The 25,067-nt window shown below is 37.0% G+C and overlaps 1 protein-coding gene across 1 annotated transcript in view; it reads left to right on the top strand.

Moving 5' to 3' along the window:
* CNOT10 (CCR4-NOT transcription complex subunit 10) overlaps positions 1-25,067 on the top strand; it is a 31,898-nt gene that overhangs the window by 4,230 nt on the left and 2,601 nt on the right. The window contains exons 3-17 of the mRNA XM_083823169.1: positions 2,186-2,347; positions 2,883-3,033; positions 3,697-3,842; positions 4,725-4,811; positions 5,514-5,597; positions 6,575-6,692; positions 8,540-8,689; positions 9,556-9,758; positions 11,542-11,663; positions 12,270-12,446; positions 14,912-14,992; positions 20,752-20,865; positions 22,700-22,830; positions 23,555-23,590; positions 23,686-23,813. Of these exons, the coding sequence (XP_083679295.1) occupies positions 2,186-2,347; positions 2,883-3,033; positions 3,697-3,842; positions 4,725-4,811; positions 5,514-5,597; positions 6,575-6,692; positions 8,540-8,689; positions 9,556-9,758; positions 11,542-11,663; positions 12,270-12,446; positions 14,912-14,992; positions 20,752-20,865; positions 22,700-22,830; positions 23,555-23,590; positions 23,686-23,813 (1,890 nt within the window). The remainder of the gene's footprint in view (positions 1-2,185; positions 2,348-2,882; positions 3,034-3,696; positions 3,843-4,724; positions 4,812-5,513; positions 5,598-6,574; positions 6,693-8,539; positions 8,690-9,555; positions 9,759-11,541; positions 11,664-12,269; positions 12,447-14,911; positions 14,993-20,751; positions 20,866-22,699; positions 22,831-23,554; positions 23,591-23,685; positions 23,814-25,067) is intronic.

The raw sequence follows: 25,067 nt of genomic DNA, 5'->3' as shown, positions 1-25,067 counted from the left end.
TTTGCTTCTTTCTTTGTGTTGCCTCCTGATTTTATTTAGTGTAGCAGGTGACAGGAAGAGTAATTGCTTTTTCTCGTAATTGTTGTGTCTTTATCTCTACATTGACTTACATAGTTTAGTTTTGGATATTTTAAATAGATTTCAGGTAAAAAGTTAAATACTGCTTTCTGAGATTCCTGCTTGTATGTTTTATTCATTATTACTTTTATTTTTCCTTTTTTTTTTTTGCTTCATCAAGTGCATGTAGTTGGTCCTTAAACTGGCTACAGCTGGTGTCTTGAGTTTCTTGCTCAGTTTTTCTTTTTCAATACTTTTTTGCTGTTTGACTTTTGATCCTGAGAACTGAAGGTATAGGAAAGGGTTTCCTGTTTTCCAGCTTAACTACAGATACCTAAAATACTCTTGATCTGTTGACAGCTTCATCTTTAGTCTTATACTGGTCCAATGCACCTTGTTTATCTCATGATCTTTCTCTTGCTTTAAGAGCTCTCTAAGTCTGCAATGCTCTGAGGAGGTGGCAGATGGGAGCAGAATTAATAACGTGCCTTGTTTGTCAGTTTTCCTTTGTATTGAGTTGCTCTACATACCCTTGTGGACTGTCTTGCATGCTACGTTATCATGTTGCACTTGCAATTTCTGTCTTGAGAGAATTACTATAAAATACATGTATAGTATATTCTAGATCCTATCTAATGGAGTAGAGTAAAAGGACTAGTGGCTGAGAAAAAAACACCACAAAATAAGCTGAGCATTTAAAGGTTCAAGGTGTTTAGTCAAAGCATGTTTAGAAGCCTTGTGGCTGTGATCTGAAAGCAACTCCTGTTGAAGCTTTGAGTGTGAACACATGAAGAAAACCGTTGGGAGGTGACTGTCCCACTTACAGAGCATGCCAGCAGTTGAGTTGTAAATTCCTATGTTTATGTATCTCCTCAATAGGAAGTCCATGGTGTTGATACAGAGTTGTGGAAATACTTTGTGTCAATGTCCTGCTACATCTCTCCACAAATTGTATAATTGCTGTCATAGTAGAGTGAAGGGACGGGGTACGTCTCTTAAGGGTAGCTGCAGAACGGCCGCTTTCTCAGGAAGAACAAAAGGCTGGGCTCCTCCTGAAGGCCCACGGAGGATTTCTCTGCAGTGTAGGTTTCCTCAGCAGAAGGAGTTAGGTGCACGGAAGAAGCTCAGTGTAACAGCACTTAGAAAAGGAGGAGAACGTGTCAGTGGGGAGTGGTGGTGGTAATCAAAAGACAGTTTTGGGTTGTGAAATGTTGACAGCTGGAAATGATTCTATGTATCTGACTGACCAGATTGGAAGCTGACCTGATCTGGAAGAGGTGAAGGGGATTATTTGTGCATATCAGTCAAACGTTAGAAAGCAAAGAATTATTTAGGCTTGACTTAGTTGAAAGAATCTGGAGTTCTTTCACTACTCAATATGACTAAACTCTTACTGCCCAAAGGAGACTTAAAAGACAGAAAAGACTAAAACTGAAATAGATCAGGTGTTTCTGAAGCCCTTAAAAATAATTTGCCTATTCCTGAGGTCAAAGAAAGGAATGTCTTCATTAAATCACATCTCAGGAGCGTTATGCTTGGGTCATGGTTTCTCTTAAGCATGTGTAGGTCCCCAAATGTTTGAATAATTCATTGAACAGCTAAAATGTGTACATGTTTATATATATATAAACCTGTCCTGGGAAAGTGACCCTCCCCTCTTTTGCCAACCTGTCTTAAGCAGACTTCAACAGACTAAATCATAATTTTCCTCACTTCCTCTGGAATGAATGTAAAAAGGATGTGTTGAGACTTAGATAAGAGCTGCAGCTGTTCAATGTACATGTGATGGGGAAAGATTAAGAAAACAGAGTAAATGATCTTGAAACTTACTATGATGAAGTATCAGAATAATGATTTTCATAGAAACATCTGTTTATAACCGTTAACTAATCCATTGTTTTCCTCTACAAAATTCTTTTTAAGGCTTTGTTACGACCTCAACTTTTTGCCTTGCTTCTCATACCTATTAACCTGAATAAAAATGAAGTATGTGTGTAGCTGTTTAGCTTTAGTTCACTCCCTGTTGATGAAGGAAATACATTTGTAGACTTATACAGAGGATACTTTCATTAAAACTTACAAAGTCTAAACTGTCTTCTAATACCTTTCTGATATGTGCCATTTCTAGGCTGGAAATTATGATGCTTGTTTGCAACACCTAAATACCCTTCAAGACATTAACAAAGATGACTACAAAATAACACTGAATACTGCTGTTGCAGAGTTCTGTAAAAGTAACCAGACTACAACAGACAATTTGAGGCAAACCCTTAACCAGCTGAAGAACCAGGTAATGCAAACATATTGATGTGAAAGGTGATATTTGAGTACTATTAATGGTGATGGGATCTTCACAATTGAAATAGAAAGAAAAGTTCTGCCCCTTCTCCCCTTGACTTGATAAATGAATAGAAAAGTAACATTACTTTTAAACCTTTGAGTCTCTTTAATCATTTAGGACACTGCTTTTATAGTTTTCAGATACTGTTGAAATTGATTTGGACCTTAAGCGTTTCAGAGGTTAACTGTAGAAAGAACTGCTACGTTCTTTGAATAGATAGTTTTTTAGCCGGAAAGTCTAACTACTCTCATATAACATAAAAAGTGGAAATGTTACTTTACTACTCAACTGATGGTTTTCTATTTCAATATAAATTTTTCACTGCATATATGTTGAACAACAGTGAAGTTTATTAGCTTGTAACTCTAACCTATCTTCAGATGAATTAATACCTTTGGATTCTTTTAAGTAAAATATTTGACACTTTAAAATCATAAATATGGAAAGTTCAATGAAACAAGTGTTTTTTTGTTTTTTTTTACAGGTTCACTCTGCTGTTGAAGAAATGGATGGTTTAGATGATGTTGAAAATAGTATGCTTTATTACAATCAAGCTGTTATTTTGTACCATCTGCGTCAGTATACTGAAGCTATATCAGTTGGAGAGAAGCTGTACCAGTTTATAGAGCCTTTCGGTGTGTAGACAGAAGAGTTTTCTTCACGCAGTAACAAGAACGAGTAAATGATCTTTCTGTAGTTATCAGAAAAGTGATTTGTAAATCTGCCTAATTTAAAAAAAAAAAAAAAGATAAACTTAGGAATGAAGAATATGATTTACTTACATCAAGGGCAACATTTGAGTTTGGGGTTCAGAAGGTATTTCAGAGATATTTAGCGGGCAATAGTGAAACTGAAATGGATATTTGACAACTTTAAGAGGTATTTATGAAGTGACAAGTCTGAAGTATATGTTGTGTGTGGATCTCAATAAATCTAGTAAGTGATGGTGTTTTTCTTTGGATTCCTGCCAGTTCTTGGGATACCTATTTGGAACTTACTCAGTGAAGCCTGAAATGCAGAGATGTATGGAATCCTCTTAAGTAATATGGGATTCTGTGTAGGCATATGGCTTCATCTGTTTAGACATTGGATCTTTGGTGCTGATTTACTTAGACCAATTCTCAAAGTCTATAAATGTTAAATACATGTTAAGCTGTCTATAGCCTTTGCTTCCATACTAATGTCATTTGAATGAATTCCTTTTTTGTGTTTATGTGCACATCCACAGTATGTTGGTGTCTGCATTTCATTTTTCTTATATAATTGTAAAGTCATTTCTACTTCTTTGCTTTGCACAGAAGAGAAGTTTGCACAAGCTGTGTGCTTCTTGCTTGTGGACTTGTACCTGCTAACTTACCAAGCTGAGAAAGCCTTGCATCTGCTTGCTGTTCTGGAAAAAATGATTTCACAGGGCAATAATAACAGCAAGAATGGAAAAAATGAGGTAAGCTTACAATCACATGAATGCTGCTGCCTGTTTATCAGAGGTATGTTTTTACTGAATCCAAAATTAGTCTTTTAAAGTAGTTCAGAATTTTAGAACTGGTAGAACATCTGTAACTTCAGACAACTTCCACGTTTTAGTAGTGGAGTTAGGTGTGTACAGCAGCTGCCTATTCCTTCCATTCCACCGTTTTCTCTTACCGTTAAGGAGCTAAGAGGCATCTCTGAAGTCAGAGACTTGCAATAGCAAGATGGTTGTCTTTGGTGTCAACTATACTTAGTTTTTCGTGTGTCTTGGATTATGACCATGCAAAACCCCCAAGTTTGAAAGGAAAATCAATGTCAAAGGAATTGACATAGTGTGTCATAGTATGTGAAATCAAGCATCTGTTTGATGTAGTTCCTGAAAGGATGAGGTAAAATTTCAAATGAAATCTTTGGTATGTGTCTTTTGGAAAAAATAATAGAATGAGTAGTGGCTTAGAAGTGAAAAGAGGACATTTTTTGTCTTTTCCTATTGATGTCATACTTATATTTTATTTCAAAGTACATAAAAATTCTATTGGAGATAATATGAAAGAGAGAATCTAGAATGTACGTATTGTCCTTTTGGGTAGGAGAATTCTTAAAATGTCTGAATGCCATAGCAGCATAACACTATTGTTAACATGGAACTACGTGCTTCATAGGCTGGTGTGGTCATTCTGTGATTTTGATCACAAAGCTCATGTTTCAATATTTGGTGGGATATGTGTTTTTTATTATTAAATAACTTTTTTGCCTCATGAGTGATAAAAATAGCTGAAGAAGGAATCTGTAGACTGAATGTTAAGAGTGATTAATATTAACACTTTCTCTTTTTTTTTGTTTGTTTGATGCTCAGTCAGGTAATAATACAAATAAAGACTCCTCTAATCAAAAAGCTGAAAGTGGAGCTTTAATAGAAGTTGCTAAATCTAAGATACATCAGGTAGGTGTCTACATGTGATTTATACAAGAGTATCAGTTCAGTCTTTCTTAAAATTGAGTACCACCTGCATAAAATCTAGTTAAGCATGAATTGTGATACCATCCTTGAATTTCATCTTGTAAAACAAAAGAATAGATTTATCTAACTCTCCTGTAGTAAGATCCATGTACAGGAGAAACTGACTTAACCTCAAAAATCCCGACTTTAGTTCCTGCATCTTAATCATAGTTTTGTTAAACTGCAATTAGCTCTGCTGATTTTTGTATCAGTTTGCAAACAGTCTAAAACAGCTGAGGTTTTATTTCATGGTACTGTTCTGTGGAGAAATATGTGAAGAAACAAAATGCTTCTCTATCAAATTTTGCTTACTGGCATTGTCAGTTGAGCAGGTAAATATCTGGAATTAAAAAGCTCAGTTATTTTAATCAGTCTCATTTTAACTGCTAGTATCTTGGCATTTGAATATAGAGTTGCTGTTGACCATTGAACAAAACACACTTCTGCTTCTTGTAAATGTGAAGCCTATAAACTTGTTGGTACTCTGAATAGAATTTCTTCCTTGGAAGGGCTTTTTGAACAGCTTTTTACTGCCTAATTTTAAAATGTATATAGAATGTTTTGTAACAGATCTCTAGCTATGGTTCATCTTGCGAACCTGTATAAGTTACTGTTTTTAATTAACAAAATTATTTTTTTTAACAGTATAAGGTGAGAGCCTATATCCAGATGAAATCACTAAAAGCATGCAAAAGGGAGATCAAGTCTGTTATGAATACAGCTGGAAATGTAAGTATTCTTAAAGTTCTTGTTTCTGTAATCTAGGTCTGTTCCCTCTTTTAAAGCTGAGTTTACTAACTTGTTTTACAAGGAAAGTCGTATTGAGGATGGATGTCTGAAATAATAGTGTATATAGTCAGTTGGGCTTGTAATCATTTCTATAAGTGTAATTAATGTAGGATTTTCTTATTTGCATTGTTTTCAGTTGCTCAGAAAATTGCAGTTTATTTTTAATGATAGGAAAAGAAGTGAAACTATATAATAAACAGGTCAAGTTTGGTTTATAATTTAAGCAATGGGAAACAAGGTTTAGTTTACTATAAATGCTATGGGAAATAAAATCTGAAGTCACTGATTTAAACTACTTAACTTAATTTTTGGGGTACTCGGTGTCTTGTTTTTTTGTATTTGAAGTTTTTTGGAGGCTTATTTCTTGCTAGAAAGCAGTTTCCTTTTTTACGTAGGAGTTCTTAACTCAGAATTACGTCCAACATCCCAGATATATTCTACATTAACTGAGGAGCAGGGAGTAGGAGGAGAGCACTTCCCTTTTGTTGCCAGTCTCAACAGCTGCTAGTTTGACAGAAATCTTTCTGGATCATGATGTCTGTGGCAGGCCAGGAAAATCACAGCCCAGGAGGAAGTTGTTGAACTCCGCAGGGAGGGAAGCATGGGGAGGAGTGTACTAGAAGACAGGCTGGAGAAAGATCCTCTTAAAAGGGAGATTCTCTGCACTTGGCCACTGCCATGACAGAGTTCTGTAGCATAACGTTTGGTTTTAGAGCAGTAACAACAAAAAATCTGTATAGATTTGTAGTTCAGGAGAGGTAAGTGTTCAACAAAGAAATGCTGCTTCATGAAATCGGTATGGCCTAAGCCCATCTCTCCTTAAAATGGCAGCAGGGGCAAGCTGATTGTGGAGTGATTTAACATTAGTAGTAGAAATCATAAAATGAGATAATTAACTATTGTTTTCTCCTTCACAGTCAGCTCCTTCTCTCTTTCTTAAGAGTAATTTTGAATATTTGAGGGGCAATTACCGTAAAGCAGTCAAACTTTTAAACAGTGCAAACATTGCTGAACATCCAGGCTTCATGAAAACAGGTAAAATAAAATAAAAAAACTTCATTCTGCAAGTACTTAAATGTGTGGTACAAATAGGACTACTTGTTGATATTAATTTTAAGCATATTAATAGTTACTTAGAGGTAGACCCTAAATGTCATGGGTTTATATCCTAGGTATGTTTTCAACTATATTGTTGTGCTTCTGCACTTAATGCTGTTGTGGTTTTCATCAAATGTTCATTTAGTCACTGGATTATGTATCTATGCATCATGTATTATTTATCTAAGAATTTTTGAAGCTGTAAATGTAATGTTTGCAAGGCAGACATTCAGTGTTCATACATACAGAATTCAGTTCTGTAAATCAAGACATAAAACAAAAGGCAACATTCTAGATCTAGAAATGAGATTTTTAGATTGTACCCAAATATGAAATTATAGCAGTTATGATGATTATCATGGGGAAAAATCAAATGTTTCATGAAGTGTTAAGGTTTGGCTTCTGTTGAATGCCATTTCAAGTTACTTTTATATCTAGAAAGTATGTCTGTGTATACATGCACAGAAGGCATGTGTATGCTCTTAGATATAGAGTTATTTGTATAATAGAAATACATACATTGTATGCATACACACACTGTATACTGACTTAAATATGTTTGAGATTTTTAGATGTCATCTGTTAAAAAATAGAGAGAAAGCTGTCTTATATTAATAGAGAGTGACGGTTTCAAAAAATACTTAACCTAAAGCTATTAATAAAGCTACTAAACATCTTTACTTCCACTTGCTGGGTCAGTGCTGTTTTTGTGATAGTACTCTTAAAAGCCCTTATAGCACAAGAAATTATGTACGAAATGTTGTTGCATAGGTTGCAATTAGACGATAGAAGTCGCAGAATTGGCCCTGGGTTTATCATAGGACTAAAGTTTTTAAGAAAGTTCTGTATTTTCAGATAAGTTTCATGATTTAGAAAACATACAAAGTATTTGCAGTAATGCCTATTCTGGCATTACATTTTGAAACTTTGACATTCGCTGTAACTTATTTTTTGGCAATTTTTATGCTTAAAGTATTTTCTATAGTTCAGCATTTTATTAAAAATATAAATATATTTTAAAATTACTATTTTGTGTAAGCAACAGTGTAATGTTCACTTAAGTCTCCCAAAATTATGGTTAAAATAATGTCAGGTTCATTTGTTTGTTTGGAAATTACCTGGGTTTTCGTTGTTTTGATTTGTAGTGGTGTGGGTTTCTCTTTTCTTTTTTTTTTTTTAACAATAGTAACACACTAAAGCTTCAGTTACCAGCAGATAAGTCAAAAGTTTATTTTTCTGTCCTTTATTGTGTAGAAGGAGCTTCTTACAGTGTTATGTCAACATGATCTATTTAGGAAGGAGAGCGCATTTCCTGCTTGTAAGGTTAGCTTAACATGTTTGTTTATTTTGTAAAATGTAGGTAGATAACGCCATTAAAGAATTTCCTTTTTACAAGAGCCATCTGTTAGGGAAAAAAAAAACTAGAAGTGTTTATATACACTAAACACTGAAAAAAATCAGATAAACTTACTTCAACTTGCAGTTTGTCAAATTGGCTTTATACCTGGGTGTCCTGAAACATGATGCATAAGATCTGAAGGTCTCTGGCTGCTTACTTGTAGGTCAGTTTGGGTGAACTTTCCCAGAGAAGTAGAATGATACACAGAAATGCAGGTTATTACAATACTTGAGACAGGGACATAACTGCATAATCCTTGAACATCTTGCTGAAGAACATATTTAATAAGCTACCGTAATAATACCGATGCATGAGTGGTAGAAATGTTTTGTGGGTTTGGTGATGTTTTTCAGTTTATGAAAACAGTCTTTTGCTCTTCTTTCAGGTGAATGCTTAAGGTGCATGTTCTGGAACAATCTTGGCTGCATCCACTTTGCAATGGGAAAGCACAATTTAGGAATTTTTTACTTCAAAAAAGCCTTACAAGAAAATGATAATGCGTGTGCGCAGCTAGGAACAGGTAGCTCAGATCCAGGTAAGACTTGTAAGAGATGAAAACAGATGGTGGAAAAGAGATGGGAAAATGAAGAAAATAAAAGCTTTCATTAATTGCCACCAAAATTCCTGTTCCATCTCTTTTGAAGTGTGTTCATTTTTCTTGTTTTCTTTAGCATGCTGTGGGGCTGGGGCAATTATTTCTATCTTATTTTTAGTCTTTGACTATCAGTCACGGAGATCTGACAAAACCAAAGTTTCTGTGGCATGGTATACATCACTAAAGACTACGTTACTTGTGGTCCCGCTAACAGCAGATAGAAAATGAATACTGTAAAGTTTCTTGCTTTGATTAGTAATACTTAATCTTTTCTCTTCCAAATGATACTGTGATGAAGTGATAGCCTGCTCATTTCTTGTTTACTTTATAATCTAGTTCCTATCACACATTTTATTATTTCTGCTGTTTCCCCCTACCTTTTTAGTGCAGTCTTAGATACCAGTGTGAAGACAGAAAATGTTTTATGTTTGTTAATAGCAAAGTGGATTTCTTCTGGAATTTGTAAGAATAACAAAGACGTGTATTCTCATAAGTCTGGAATTCAATAATATTACCTAAAATTTACAAGGTACCTAAGTGGTTAGCATTTAATTTCTTCAGCCTTTATTGATATGATGAATTTGTCTTGAGTATCAGCTTTGATGTGGAAAGATTTATTTATTTTTTTTACAGAGGGAGGCTAGTGAATTCTGTAATTAAGTTTTTTTTGTGTGTGTTTTTGTTTCTATTTTTTGGGTGTTTCCCACAGGCTCCCTCCTACTTTTCCCTCTTGTCCTGCACTACAGGAGGTCACAGTATCAGCTCTCCTGAGCTGCACATCCAATATTATATATCTTTTTCTGCAGGTAAAAAATTTTCAGGGAGGCCCATGTGTACGCTGCTGACCAACAAACGGTATGAGTTGCTCTACAACTGTGGAATTCAGCTCCTGCATATTGGGAGGCCTTTAGCTGCCTTTGAATGCCTGATTGAGGCAGTCCAGGTTTATCACTCAAACCCTCGCCTTTGGCTGAGGATAGCTGAATGCTGCATTGCTGCCAATAAGGGGGTAAGTGGATTTGCAAATTCCTTATTTTGTAGTTATGAAATTGTAAGATTGTATAGCAATCTTAGAGCAATAAGATTGTAGTTATGAAATATATTTTGTCTTTGAACATAGGAATTAAACTTTAAGCCCCCTTCCAACCCTAGCCATTCTATGATTCTTTCTGAAACTTAAAAAAGCTATTCACAGCAGTTTTGTAGATTTACTTATGCACCAATTTCACAGACGCAACATCGAAGTTTAGAGAGTGTGGGGTCCAAAATGCCTTTGGTTGTGTATGTGTTGCCCTATAGTTCCAGGTATTAAAGCATAGTGAAAGCAGGAAGAACAGCTTGCTTCATAGCAATTCTGCAGTTTTCTGTGTCTACCTTACTGGTAACAAATTATACCTAAAGAACACAGAGCTGATCACCTCTAGTGGAAAACTGGGTATGGGAGACTTAATTAGCGTAGATTTAGTGGCAAAAGAAAGAAAGTTAGGAGCCTGTTTACAAGAATAGTGTTTAACAGTTTGGAACAGGGAAAGAAAGTTAGGGGTCACTTCTTCACTTACTGTAGACCAACTAAAGCAGTAGATCATGTCAAGCACCTGGAGCTTAACGTTCTTCCTCCTACAGTTGTAATATTGTATGGAGTACCAGAGAGAGTGAATTTGGGTAACAAAAGCAGCTTGATGTTTCCCAAATTTGTAATCTTATGAGGAAGAAGTTAACTTTGGGTGCTGTTAATATTTAAAGACAAAAGGGAAGTGTTCTTAAATTATAAGATAGATTTGCAACATGACAAGTGAGGCCTTAAAACCAATGGTGTGTTTAATTTGACCTTGTAGCTCAATTTACAATAATATACCTTGATGTCTAACTGTGGATTCATATTTATGCCCTGAACATCCTACAGAAAACTAATTTCACTGAAGCTGATTTTCATTTGCTTTAGTATTTTAGTTTATAGGATATAGATAGATGATTCCCTCACTGCATCTTTTTAACATTTTTTTTCAAATTATTATTTTATGGTAAATGCCATTAACACGTTAATATTCTTCTTTGGATTCTGATAACTTTTTCTGAAAAGTGATGCCTATTTACTAGCATAAGTTTTCCTTACAACTGCAATTCTTTGTCACTAATTCTACTTACCAATGAAGTTGTTAAGATGGCTTATAGTTGTTTTTTTCTGTTTGTTCTTTTAAAATAAGTGTGGTGTGGAGATGATTCTTGGGACTGATACTTAGTGTGTTAAATTCATTTGATCCCTAGAATATCTACATACACCAAAATCTGTTTAACAAGTTAATTTAATGTAACTTTACATATGTTGTAGTTCAGCGTTATACTCCCCATGGAACAGTTTGAGAGCATTTTGAATGTTGCGTAAGCAGGGACAGAAGATGGCAAATTATAGTGACAATTCTGATGTTATTTGGCTGATCATATGATTTTTTTTGATATCCTAGCAATTCTTCTAATGCGACTTAGTTCATTGTTCTTCTGCTCTCAAAACAGAGGAGTAACTAGGTCAGTAGGCTATCAGACAAGCTGTCAGAACTAATCTGTGAAAACACTGTGTGCATTTAAATCCCTCTGCAACACAAGGGCAATAGAAAGTATCTGATCCTTCATGGTACTTAAATTTAAAACTGTACCCATATGGGGGGGGGGGGGAACTATTCTTGCATTGTAGCTGGATTTGAATTCTTCAGTCTTCATGTATTTTGCAAAGCTCTCATTCAACAGCCATGATATTTTAGTCCTCCTTTTCTTTCTTTTTTTCCCTTCTTTTTTAGACTTCAGAACAAGAGACTAAAGGTCTTCCAAGCAAAAAGGGAATTGTGCAATCTATAGTAGGTCAAGGCTACCACCGTAAGATAGTCCTGGCATCCCAGTCAATACAGAATGTTGTTTATAAGTAAGTATGTTTTCCATGGGTCGTTATTTTATCACAGCTTTGTTAAGGAATTTGTATTTGTTCATCAGGACTCTTAAACTGTCACGGAATAATTGTGTGTTCATTTTGGAATTACTCATGTAATGAAAAGAGAGAGGTATTTAAAATGCTTGAGTCCTACTTAAACATCATTTGGATGTCTCCTCTGTTATGGCCAGCAGAGGGCTTAATTGTGTATTTATTATAACTAAGAGTCATTAAAGCTTAAAATTGATTTATCTGAAACTTGCGTTTCTAGTTAGCTAAATCAGTCATCTTTTTCTCACTTTAAAATATATATTTTTGGTAATCCACTCTAGAAAATTACAGGTGGAATGTAGTTCCTCTGTCATAAGACTTCAAGAAGTGAATTCAAGCAAAACAAGAGAACTTCTTGTAATTGCCATGTAGTTGAACCCGCGTACTTTATTTGGATGTCGTGGTATACTTTCCATATATAAGAATATCAGGGTGTATATATCTTCATAAATAAGATTTTCTCTGCATCCAGGTCTTTCTGGAGCTCTGCTTTCCCTTTTAAATTTAGTAGGATTGGTACTCACGAGCTATCTTCTGTCTCTCTTTAAGTGATGGGCAGTCTTCAGCAATACCTGTAGCCAGTATGGAATTTGCAGCGATTTGTCTAAGAAATGCCTTGCTGTTACTTCCAGAAGACCAGCAGGAGTCAAAGCAAGAAAATGGATCTAAAACTAGTAATCAGCTAGGTGGAAATGCAGAAAACAGTGAAAGCAGTGAAGCATGCAGGTAATCAGAATTTTGAAATACTTTGAATTACATATAAAACTTTCCTTTTGTCCAAAACAACTGTAGGCTGTGTGCCTGCTCAGTTAAGTTGCTTGTTATTTTAATTACTGGTAGCTAATTTAAGAATTAAATGCTGAATTGATTCCTGCCATGAAACCACTTTAATAAATGAGACAGTGAAATTTTTTTTTTCCACTGGCCATCCTTTTTTTTCTGTTTTGTTTTCCCACACACCCCTGCATTACCTACTGGTATTTTTCTAATCGTAAGTGAAGTTTCACATTACGCTGATTTTTGTGTGCTGCATGTATGTTATATGATTTAATATATAAACATCTAGCAACTCAGTTGTAAACGTTTCCCTGTGATCCGATTTGGCATTCATCAGCCCTAGTATGCTTTGGTTTTGTTTCAGAGTAGAAATAGGAAACAAGATATAGAAGATAAGCAACACCTCTACACTATTTTCCTTAGTAATAAATTGCATTTTACCAAAAAAAAAAAAGTTAAACTCTCTTTCTTTAAAGATTCAGAAAAAGTAACTTACATATGTCAAATGTTAAATAGTGAGGAAGCGTTTAACTTTTTCACTGCCCCTGAGCTACAGATACTCTTCAGAAGGAAGTTCACAATGTATCTTTGTCCATATCCTGCACTTCCATGAATGACCCTTATGAGAAGTTAAACCGCTAATCTGGAAAAAGCTTTGAAGCTTTACATTAGAGCTTGAACTGAGAATAATTAAAAAACATGATTTTTTTTGTCAGTCAGGAGTACAGCTAAACTTTTAAAAGATCTTTGTCAGATGGCAGGATTTACTGCACGAATGTTGTATTGTGTGGGCACAAGGTGCATCCCTGTGTATTCTGAGCTTGCTTGATGACAGGCTAGAAATGGGAGTCAGTGGCTGCTGCTGCTCAACAATATTTGAAGGCTCTTCTCTGTTACCTTTCCTCCCAATGACCAGCTTTCCTGCCAAGAGATCAAATGATTTATGAAAGTCTGGGCTGGTTTTGTGTTTGTGTTTTTTTTTTTTTGTTAATATTTTTTTGCTCACCAATGGTGGTGAACATTGTGAGCTAACTTACCTGTCAAGCTTTATGCAGCCCATTGAAATAAAGCTCCTCTGACTTAAGCTCACAGGGGCCAGTGAGGGGCAGCAATGAAAACAAAATGGTGGCCCAAACACAGCCAACACCTACTTTTTGTTTGGTTTTGCTTTGCTTCCTCCTTGTAGGAGTAAGGAAAGAAAAGCATGCCCTGTACAGGAAAATCCCTTACTACCTTCTGCTTTCAAAAGCAGATGCTTCTTCAGCTTAAAAAAAAAAAAAAAAAAACACTCATCTCTGTGGTCATTGCTAATTTCAAAATATCCAGGCTCTTCTTGAATTTGTGTATCACGTTCTGAAAGGCTCTAAAAGGATTTGTTGCCTCTGACAAGGGACCCTCTGTGAGAGAGCAGTAAAAGTTATAAGGCATTTGAAGCAAATCCCACTAATTGAACAGGCTGACTCTTGGGCAGATTCCTATGTTATTCACAAGACAACTGTGAATACTTCCAGTGGTTACAGGTATTTTTTAGATCTACGTTTGGCAAAGGTGTCACATGAAGTACCTTCACTACAACAGTGTCAAGTATAGGTTCCCTTCAGTGCTGTTGTTTGAAGGTCTAATTTGGAATTATCTTACCTGTTTGTAACAGACACAAAACTGTACTTCAGTGGAAAAAGCTCTGTACTTGTTAAATGGACAGAACTCATTTTCAATTCAGATTGTTTGATCTGTTTGTAAACCATCTCTCTGCCAAGGTGCCACTGTTAACCTTCTTTTCCTGTTTTTCATTCTGGAAGGAGGTTGTCTATCAGCTTCCTGGGGAGTGAAATCGCTTATGTTTAAAAATAGAGGGAATATTTGCTCCCCAAACAAACCCCAAGCCTAATTTTAAGAAAGTGGTGTTTTGGTTTTTTTTAAGGTGTGTATTTTGAAGTAATAAAAATAAAGGGTAGCTAGAAATTTAATGGAAGCTGTAGTACTTCGTGAGTTTTTTCTTTATAGAATATGTATCTAATTACTAAGGTGTCTAGGACAGCAGCTAGTTTACTGCTTTTCTTACTGGTTGAAGGAGAAGGTTACAAATGCAGTAAGTTCTGCATCTCTGGAGTTTAAAGTTGTCGTACTACATGGAACTTCAAAAATAGCTCAAGGCCGTGGAAAGTGGCATGTGTTGTTTGGTGTGTCAGTCAAGTCTTTCCCAGTAAATGCTCCTGTTTTTCCTTATCAGATAGAATGGTTAGGATAAGAGCATTTGCCTCAATTTTTGCATAGCTTCATTTCCCTGTTTTTTAGGGTATAGAATTCTTGCAGTCCTTTTAAATGAAGTGAATAAATATCAATGCTTATTATGCTGAGATTTTAAAAATTATTTACAGTCACTCCTTCTAATAAATATACTGTTTTTATTCTAGCAATAAAAGTCATGAAGGGGATAAATTCATTGCAGCTCCACCTTCTTCACCTTTGAAGAAACAGGAATTAGAAAATTTAAGGCAAGTAAATAACAAAAAATATTCACAACTAAATGAGCCCCTTCTTGAACTGTGCTATGATTCTGGAGTCATTGCTAGTTTTTTTGTTTTTTTTAATGGTGTGGCACTTGCAGTATTGCATTGTAGTTGATGTAAGGATGACTTTTTTTTTTTTACGTGTGTGTTCTTCCTTTCCTCAAGGCTTTGAGTCAGAACAAGTAGAAACCCTGCAGAATTTCAAATCGGATTATAAATAAGTCTGTTTGATCCCGCTATTATAGGCTTGCCGTTAAATATTTGGTAAAACCAAAAAATCAAGGTCTATAAATGACAAAGCTAAAAATCTGACAATGGCTCTTCTGACTAGCAGAAGAGGGGGAAATTACAGTATAGTACCTTTACCTTTTAAAGACTTGGTAAGGCTGGTTTGTGAAGTCAGCCCACAATATTACGTTCTTCAATGTTAAATTCTTGCTGAATGGAACAAAAAATCGAAGTGGTAAAAGCAGCTATACTGCTTTCAAGTCAGAGTGGTGCTCACAAAGAAGCTGAATCAAAAGCTGACTTTTTTTGTGGAAGTTAGATATTAAACAAAACCATGCATTTAATTGAAGAAAGAATAAAAATCTATTGAAATAATCCTGTTGGTGACTTTATTTCCTTTACTGTAATAGATAAGGCAGGATTTCTAAGGCCATTTCTAGAGTAGGGTTTAAGTTTGATTTTGCCGTGTGTGGGGAGAAGAGATAGGATGTAGGGGTGGGGTGTTGCTGTTTGGTTGTTTTTTTATTCTCCCCTACACAGTTCTCATCAGGACTAGGGATGAAATCTTTAATAATCCACCCTTCCCATCAGTTTATTCTTTCTTCCTTCTCCTGAGTATGGCTTAGACTAAAACTTTTTTATTTTTAATTAACTTACTACTATCACTTTTTCATATGTTACTTGGCTTTTAAAGTACTAAATATTCTAGAATTACTTTAATACCACCCCAGTTACTGAATAGCAAGTGATGGCAGCTTTCAGGTTGCTTTTACACTTTTTTAGATGTTTTGGTTCTAAATAAAGTTTTTCCATGAGCGATAATGAATTACTGTAAGATGATTCTTGGCTTGTCAGATCTCATGGATTCTTTGTCTCAGTTTTGACTTTGCATTTTGGAAGAGATACTTAAGAACAAGGAATCTTGCACTAAATATTTGCAGAAGTATCTGCAGTTTGGAGTTTTTATCTTCCTAGAATTTATTCAACATTATTTGGCCAGCTGTTATTTTATAATCTAGATTTTATAATCTATAATATTGTATAATTTTCAGTTCAGATAACCTAGTCTTCTCTGGACTCTTCACAGCTATTTTTTTCTTTGCTGCAATACTGTAGAGACGACTAAAAATAGATCTAAGACAAATGTGCGCCTGACAACAAGTTACAGGGCTAATTAGACAAAATAAGCCTAAGCTAGTGTGCTTGGCTTTGCTTTTGTAGCAGGCTAGTAATATGTAAATGCTTCCACTGTTCCGTGTGATAGACAATAATTTGTGCTGCAACTTGATCGTTGTTCCAAGCCTTAAATTTCTTGGCATTGTAGTGCAAACAGCCATTTTGTCATGTAGTTTCTTTTCACAGTTTAAACTGTTATTGCATGTTATGTACAGTTCCTTCTGTCCCAGGTGACATTGGACAGTGATGGCAAAACAGAAAAATCCCTGTCATCAGGTAGCTTTTCCACCTGAACCAAATCCATAGCTTGCCCAGAATATAAAGAAAAATTGCCTTTGTCCTGGCATTTGACTTCCTTACCATGGAAGAAGATGAATAAAACTTGACTGCAGTGTTTTTGCATTCCCAAAGATCTTTGAACTACTTATTTGGAGGAACGTAGACTACCAAACACAATAACTCCTATTTGTCCAAATGAGTACTGTGTTATCTGAAATCTCTTTATATTTCCCCAATAAGATCATCATATGCTGAAATGTTAATGACATTGTTCAGGTGGCTGCTAGCCCATTGAGGATCGCTTACTATAACGCTCGCACCACCTCTTAAAGAAATCTGTTTTAAGTTTCCATTATGGACAAAGCATACAGTAATTTCCCACTTAAACTCTTGAGTAACACTGTTCCAGCCTAACCCCAGGTAACCTGTGTTTTATAATGACCAGTGTAACCTTTACTTTGCTGCATTGTGTATGGCAAATCTGCTTTTGTTTGTTTAAAGGCAACTTAGCAGTAGTCTGTGAGGAGACGTTACTGAGACCTTGATTATTTATTCTGCAGTGATGCAAGAGTATACTCCTTGAAATAGAAGGCAGTGGATTAAAAACAGTGTTGTGGTGTGTTTTTGTTTTTTTTTTTCCTCTCCTGACTTGAAAATGTGGTTGCCACATGTCAAAATTACACGGTGTCACATCATGGTTTTTTTAAATGCATAGCCTTTTCTTTCACAATCAGCTGTTATCTACTGATGAAACCTGACAGCCTGTCAGGAAAAACCTACCAGTTTAGCAAGAACTATACTGCTTCTGGTAAAGAACGTCATGTAAAGAAAGGAAAAGCATTGATTCTGGTTTTTTTTTTTTGCAATACTTGCTTTGACTGCTGGTTAAATCTGTGAGACTAGACATCCTTAGAGTGTGACTGTGCTAAAACTGGTCCTAGGTTTCTGCAGATAGCTATGAAAATGTGATAGGCTCAAATGTTAATGTATTACTGTTGGCTTGCTCACTGAGCAGCTAAGTGGGAAAGTTAAAATCCTTGTCCGGTCAGGAAAAATTAAAAGAGAAATACTGAAATGGCAAGGATTGTTCTGAGGAATAGTTTTTCCCCTTGCTGACAATCACTCAATTGAGAAATCTCCACTGCTTCTGGTACCGACATGGAGGACTTAAATGTTTGGGATTTATTTACAGGACTTTGTACAGTTGCACATCCTAATACGGGTTTAAAATGACTGACTTTGCCCCTAAATGACTCTTCAAAATTAAAAATAGCCTCTAAGCAAAGCTTAAGTGTTGGGTGTATTGTTTGGCACTTGTGTGCAAATTAGTTGAACAGACTTCTCAGGTTAGAGATGTTCTCCAAATGATTTGGAGGTATCATTTTTACGCCTTCATGGTAAGTTTTGGAGGAGTGGATTTGCTCTGGTTAGCCTTTTTTTCCTGTGGAGTAGGCTACACTGAATATGTAGGTTAGGTTGTACAAACTCACAGTCAGTGTGGGCTGACAAATCTCGTTCCCTGAACCTCCCAGGAGGTTGTTTGACATAATCTGGCAGTTTAAAAAAACATTTTTCTTTTTCCTAGTGCAAAGGCAGTTTTATTTAGGGAATGGAGGGGCTCAGTAATGCTGGAAGTCTCCAGTGCTTAAAGACGACCTGCGGAGTTTTGTCAGAATCCTGACCGGGGTGAAAAACTAGTTTGTCTTTTCCCTTGTGGTGCAATTCTTCTGCTCTGATTAGCTGTCAGATCTCTTGAGTGTTTGGTTTGGCTGGTTCAACAATGAATCCAAGTGCGCAGTAGTATTGCACGTAAGAAAATGTGAATGTTTTCTTCAGAAGACTTGTGCTGAAGAATCTCTTCAAGGTCTTAAAGGGCTTAGCTGGCAATGAATCCTTCGAGCAGAGGAATAGGTTTCCATTTTGTCGGACCTATCTGCTGTGTGATTGGAGCATGCCTTTTGTTGGAATTTATGCTTTCAAAAGCAAAAATAGTTTTAAAATGCTGTGGTGAATAGAAGGCTTGTATTGACTTAAAGGGTAGGAGCAACCAACTCTGCAGGCCTTGACTTGTGCATAAAGGTATTTAGCATCTCTGCTTGTTGAAAAGTTGCGCTTCCTTGAGGTCAAGAAGAAAAGAAGCTGGTTAGAAGCAGGCCATTATTTCAGGGATTTTTTTTCCCCATTTCCCTCCCCCTCCCCACAGTCACAACCTTTCAGAAATATTTTAGGTTGGGGACTTGAGCTGGGGAAGCTTTCCCCTCTTTCTTGAAAGCTTTTGTATGTGCTCAGATTTGATGTGACATCTGGGCATGGTAAAGAGGAAGTGGGGGGTAGGGAGAAACACTGGAGAAGTTTCTTATCCTGCTTGTGCATAATTAAAGAGCATGCCTCCTGGGAACCAGGAATAAAGGCACCCCAGGCCCTGCCATGAATTACATGACTTACTGCTGGACTCAAAGTGGGCTTGACAGTTGCCAGAAGGTTGGCGCGGTAATAGCCCACCTCCTGGCAGGAGAGTCGAAGGCTCTTCTTGCTTCTCTCCCAACGTGAGACCTCGCTAAGAGGATCCACTCGTCCTCCCCGGAGGAGAACAGAGTCCGTGCTCACAGCAAGGCGTCGCAGGGCAAAGCGGGCACAGGTTTGTGCCCTGAGGGAGGACAAGGCGGCCTGCGCTCAGCGGTGCCTTGCCAAGTGGAAAATAGCCCCATGTGCCGCGCTTGGGGAGGGAGGGGGGCAGGGACACGGAGGGGAGTTATTACCAACTGTAAAGCTTGGCTTAATGATGGCATCCTGACGTGGGATTCTTGTTTGAAGATGGAAAATGGGAGTAGTTCAGATTTCGTTACAAGAACTGTCAGATTTTTGGGCTTTTGGAAACACATGAAAGTCTGTGACGGCAACAAAATGCCACATAGCAAATCAGGCTCTTGGCAGAGGATTGCAACTCTCAGTGTAACACAGAACTGGAAACAACAAAATTTCCTACAGTTTTGTCTCCTTGTGTACAAATGTTGTAAAATACAAGAGTGAAATATGTTAAAACTTAATTGACTGCAACAACGCAGCTGTAGTTCAAGGTGATTTATAGGATTGAGAGCTACAGAAATCTGTTACCCTTTGTTGCTGGAAGAGGGGGAGGGCAGAGAAACGCAAATGAAAACCCAGGGTTTAAAGAATAAGAAGAGGGCAGGAAAGTCCATGAGAAAAATGTCATGTGTGGTGAAGTCCATCGGTTATTAATGGTCAAATTTCAAAATCGTACTGTGGTGATCGCAGTGGTGATCTTTGGTTTGTACGGGTAGAACACAGCACATGCATCTCCTCATTCAGGGAACGAAATTGAGGCCCCAGTTAAAGAAAGAGCAGCTCCTTTACTTTGTAGTTTGATGTGAAGATATTATTGAAGAGTTACGATTTATTTCCTCAACACTTAAATGTCTTTCATTTTGAGTTTCTGGATAGTTGGTGAAAAATGGAGGTCTTTGCATTTTATGTTAGTAGAAAACTATTCCATCTAGTGACTAACTATGTTAAAGCTAATGTAATCTTTTGCATGTTTGCTGTTGCTGGCTTCTGGAGCATGCTGTAAGTTTTTTTTTGTTGTTGTCTTTTGTTTTTTTTGAGGTATAAGTTAATAATTCCAAATATTTTTCCTTGAATGTAAAATAACTTCAAGTAAGAGCTGAATGTGGTGTTGCTGTATGGCTGTTAAAATTTATATGTAGTTAAACACTTGTGTATGAGTAGTTAATATTTTAAGCTATTTGTATTGTATATGAAGTTTCTTTATTGCTTTTATCCTGTATAAATCAAATCTGAAATGTAGTATGAAAACAAAAGTTATTCTTAGTAAGACCAGAATCATTTTAAAGATTATAGACTGTGCTGTTTATTCCTGCTTCCGTTCTTTTTATACTGTGTGTAAGAAATGTTATATGTCTTTAACAAATGTCCAGCAAATCCAGATAAATGCAGCTGTAACATTTCTCCTTTGAAATCACAGAATTTTCTGTTTAACATATTGGTTCCCTCCTTTTTTTTTCTGTCTTTTTCCCCTCCAGGTGCTCAATACTTGCCTGTAGTGCTTACGTGGCTCTGGCTTTGGGTGATAACCTTATGGCATTGAATCACGCAGATAAACTCCTTCAGCAACCAAAGCTGTCAGGGTCTCTTAAGTAAGTCTGACGTGGCCGTTTCTTCTTTCTCAGCCCTGCTTTTTGCTGGAGAGTTCTGAGTTGAAGCTTCCAATGTCTGTAGCTGCTTGCCCATTCTGTATCTGATGCAAAGAATTGCTTGGCGTGCTCCTGTTCTTGCTGAAGCTCTGACTAAATGTTCATTGACACGCAGGAACGTGAGTCCCCTTGTTTGTGTATGAATTCCGTGTAATTCAGAATCTATTGCTGCTCTTGTTGCTATTTGTTAATCTTCAGCTGCAGTTCCCCTTCAGTGGCAGGACTGTCAGGTCTCTGTCCTGGTTCGCTGTGGGGCAGCACCTACTTGTGTTGGCATAGCACAGGGGGCAGGAGTAAGCAGCTAGGTGCGGACAACTGTTTGAGCCAGCATGCAGCTGAAAACTCGCTTACGAAGCTACAGCCTCAGAGGGGTAGGTTTGCTCAGAGAGCAGGGCACCAGGCCTTGGATGTGCAGGATTGTCACTTCACCTCTTGCTGTTGCTTATACAAGTTCCGTTCTTCAATTTCTGTTTTTCAGTTCTAACTTGGCTGTTATCTTTCCAAAAAGATACACAAACCTCTTCCTGTTTCTGCTCACCAATTCTGATACACCTCTGCGAATTTGAAAAAAGGAAGCTCTGGCCCCATCCTTCTGATCTTGTTTGTGCATTCAGTTCCTGTGTATGACAGGAATTGAATAAAATATACAAGAGGCTTTTATGGTAGTAATGAAATTTGGCAAAACTGTTCACATACTAACAGAGAGCAAGCTAACTTGTGCTTATGTATGCTGGCAGCATTCTCTAAAATTGTCCGTGTCAATTAATTTCTTTGGCTCCCATGCTTCAAACTACAGTAGAAGCTCATCTTTCTGCGCAGTCTTTGTAAAAGCAAGATTTTACAGGATTTGCAAGGTAACGCGTAATTTTCTAAAGGCAGTGTTACTGCTATGTGATGCAAGAAATTCAAGGTGACAGTTGTTTGCAAAGATGTAGAGCCATGTATCTTGGTCTGAGGAAGCTAGGCTTTTGTGCAGACTGGGAATACTGAGTTATTCCTGTTTTCTTAAGCGAAGTAAGTTAGTTACGTGTAGGGAGTTTTGCTTGTTTTAACAGTTCTAAATTAGAGAAGTTACTTTGGATGAAATTTTACTTGTTTTTTAATAATTCAGTACAACCAACTGTACAGTTAAATTGAAATCTACTGTATGCAGCTACATACTCAACTTTTGTTGCAGATTAAGCATCAGCAAATGATGTTCTCAACTAACAGGATTCTTTCTCTTCCAAATTTGAAAAGAAAAGCCGCTGATTAGCTGAGGTGAATGATAAATGTCAAAACATCAGAATTGTTTAGCACTTTTGTGAAGACTTGCACTTGGAAAGGTGTTTGTGCCCTGTGGATAGGTCTGCTTAGTTGGTCTTCTTAAAAACCTCCAATGCAGATATTTTACAGAATTAGTTTAACTTTTTATTGAATGTGAAGTCACTTACACCTCAAATTTGAGGTGTATCAATATTGTGAGGATGTTTTTGTAAGCATTTCTTTTTTAATTCTTTGAGATGAAGCCATACTGAAGTACTGTCTGTCTAGAATGGCTGTTCCTGTGCATGAATTAGTTGGCGTTACTCTTGTACAGAATTTTTTGGAACACTAGGGTGTAAACAGCAGATGTCAGAATGGGGTATTACACAAGCAAGCTTACTTCATGCATGTGCATTAAGTAGTAGTCGTCTTGTGCTTAAGTTAAAAACTGAATTAATTTGGTCTTGCATAAGAACAGTGAATTTTGGGGGTGGTTATGCTGACATTTGTACCTGACCCTTTTCCGTTGTAGGTTTCTCGGGCATTTGTACGCAGCAGAAGCTCTCATCTCTCTAGACAGAATATCTGATGCCATCACTCACTTGAACCCTGAGAACGTCACTGATGTTTCCCTTGGGATCTCTTCAAATGAACAGGATCAAGGTTAATGAATCCACACTTGATTAGAACTGGTCATGTTCTCAGCTGCTTTCTTCCTATAACTTTCTGTGTATAAATACAATGATGATTAACACTGCTTGTTTTAAGATGCTAGATTGTTTGGGGTTGGTTTGTTCCTCCAGGCTTTTGTTCCTGCTTTGATTTTGTTTTGTCTTTTGCATGCCCGTCCTTCCTTTGGCATGTCTAATTCTGTAATATAAATAGAACTGTATATTGTAGTATTAAGCATAATGTTTTAAAACTCCTTTTGCTAAATATGCAGTTGTGGTTAACTTGTACTTCATAGTTTCTCCTCAGGCTTTTTAGTCTCTAAGCCAGGGCTTGTGTGAGAGATAGGAGTAGGGAGAATGTAATCTGTATCTTGCAGTGCTTCCAGTTAGGAGTGTGTAGTCTGTAACAAAAATACTTCAAGAGCCCACCTGCATAATTAAGACTACAGCAGCTCTGATTTCAGTCAGATGACTGCAGTTTACACTTCATTGTTCCTATTTGCAAATCTAAAAGTTCTTAGGGAAACAAAACATAACTATGGGAAGCCTCATGTAGCTTAAACTGTAGAGCAAACTGATGTGTTTTCGCTCTGCCGTGTCAGACCATGAAGGAAGAAGCAGATTTGTATCTGTTGACCTGTAACTATAATTTTTGTAATGAGCTTTAAAAAAAGCTCACAGAAAATGATATCTTTGTGTCTGTTTTTACTTTGTAGGGTCTGACAAAGGAGAGAATGAGGCAATGGAATCTTGTAAGTACCAGCCAGCATATTCAGCCAAGTACAGGAACTTATTTGGCAGCTCCGAATAAAGGTCTTAAAAAAATAAATATTTTCTTCAATTGCAGCTGGCAAGCAGACCCCACAGTGTTATCCCAGTTCAGTCACATCTGCACGAACAATGATGTTGTTTAACCTCGGAAGTGCTTACTGCTTGAGGAGTGAATATGACAAAGCTCGAAAGTGTCTCCATCAGGTATGAAAAACAAATCTTAAGAGAGCTCTAGGGACAAATGTACGTCCTTCAAAGTGCCATTTAGATCACAGCAAATCCCAGTGATTTCATAGCTCAACATTTATTTGTTGACTGCTGAGATGGCAGCTCTGTTCTGTCGTAATGAACCAACCTGTATTAGTAACGTAAAGGAATTCCAAGTTATTACTTGTAAATAGTTCAGTACTGTTTTTGAAAGCATTTCTTTTAGATTGTGTCAAAACAGTGGAATATGACTACGAAGCCATTTTTCTAAATTTTTTAACAGTCCAGTAGTAATTGTTATATTCTAGAGGAGAAGGTTCTTGAGGGCCTTGAATTTCCTTGTCTTTAATTAGTTAACTCACCATCTAAGCTGTGAACTTTAGGGCTGAGAGAACAACTACAATCTGTTGGAGGTATGGTTCTTGCCTGCCTGATCTCCTGGTGAGATCAGGTCTGTTGGGGGCTGCTCGCTCCCCTTCTTTCAGTGGAATAGACCCAGGTTACTACTGGGTGCTGAATTTGAACTGTTGGATGTGAAACAGTATGTAGACCACTTTCTCTTGAGCAGGTTTAGTGGATGGCTGGATCAGCCTGTATTTTATTTAGCTTGTTAAATAAGTGGTTTCTCCTTGGGGAGCATCTCCACCATCTGCTTCTTGTAGAAGGATGCAGATACCAGGTGCCACTACCAGGTAGCCCTGTAGCAAATGATCTTGCACCTCTTTTTGATTAGGAATCAGTCCTGTTAGCTTTTCACATTTTGTGCAGATACATCCTTTCTCAGGAAATGGGGTTGATCTCAAACACAGTTTACTTCTACAGATGTATAGAGACAAATATGTGTTTTTCCTGCCCTCTGGGTTGGGCCCTTATAGAAAAGATAAACTTTCAGGATTCAGCCTTACTGTCATCATAGGAGTCATCCTCGTACTAGGATTATCAAGTGTTCACATTTGATAAATAACTGAAAATAGTAAGTTTCAGAAGTGGGGACAAATTCTTTATTATTTGTCATTTTTCTTGTTGTTCAAGGCTGGGCTTTACCCTGCAGAACCGTTGGCTTGGTACTTACATACCAACGTGATGATATCCAGTGACCTGGGAAGAGGGAAGGCAAAGGATAAGGAGAGAAATAACATTTTCCTTTGAAAGGCCTGGTAGCTCTCCTCCATCTTCTTACATTCTCCTCCCTCTCCTGGTGAGATTCCGGAGAGCCCTTCTGTTTGAACCGAAGGGAAGGAGCAGCAGTCT

This window comes from Anser anser (assembly GCF_964211835.1).
Source record: "Anser anser genome assembly, chromosome: 2".
Taxonomy (NCBI): domain Eukaryota; kingdom Metazoa; phylum Chordata; class Aves; order Anseriformes; family Anatidae; genus Anser; species Anser anser.
The sequence above is the reverse complement of the archived record's forward strand: the minus strand, read 5'-3'. Positions and strand labels throughout refer to the sequence as shown.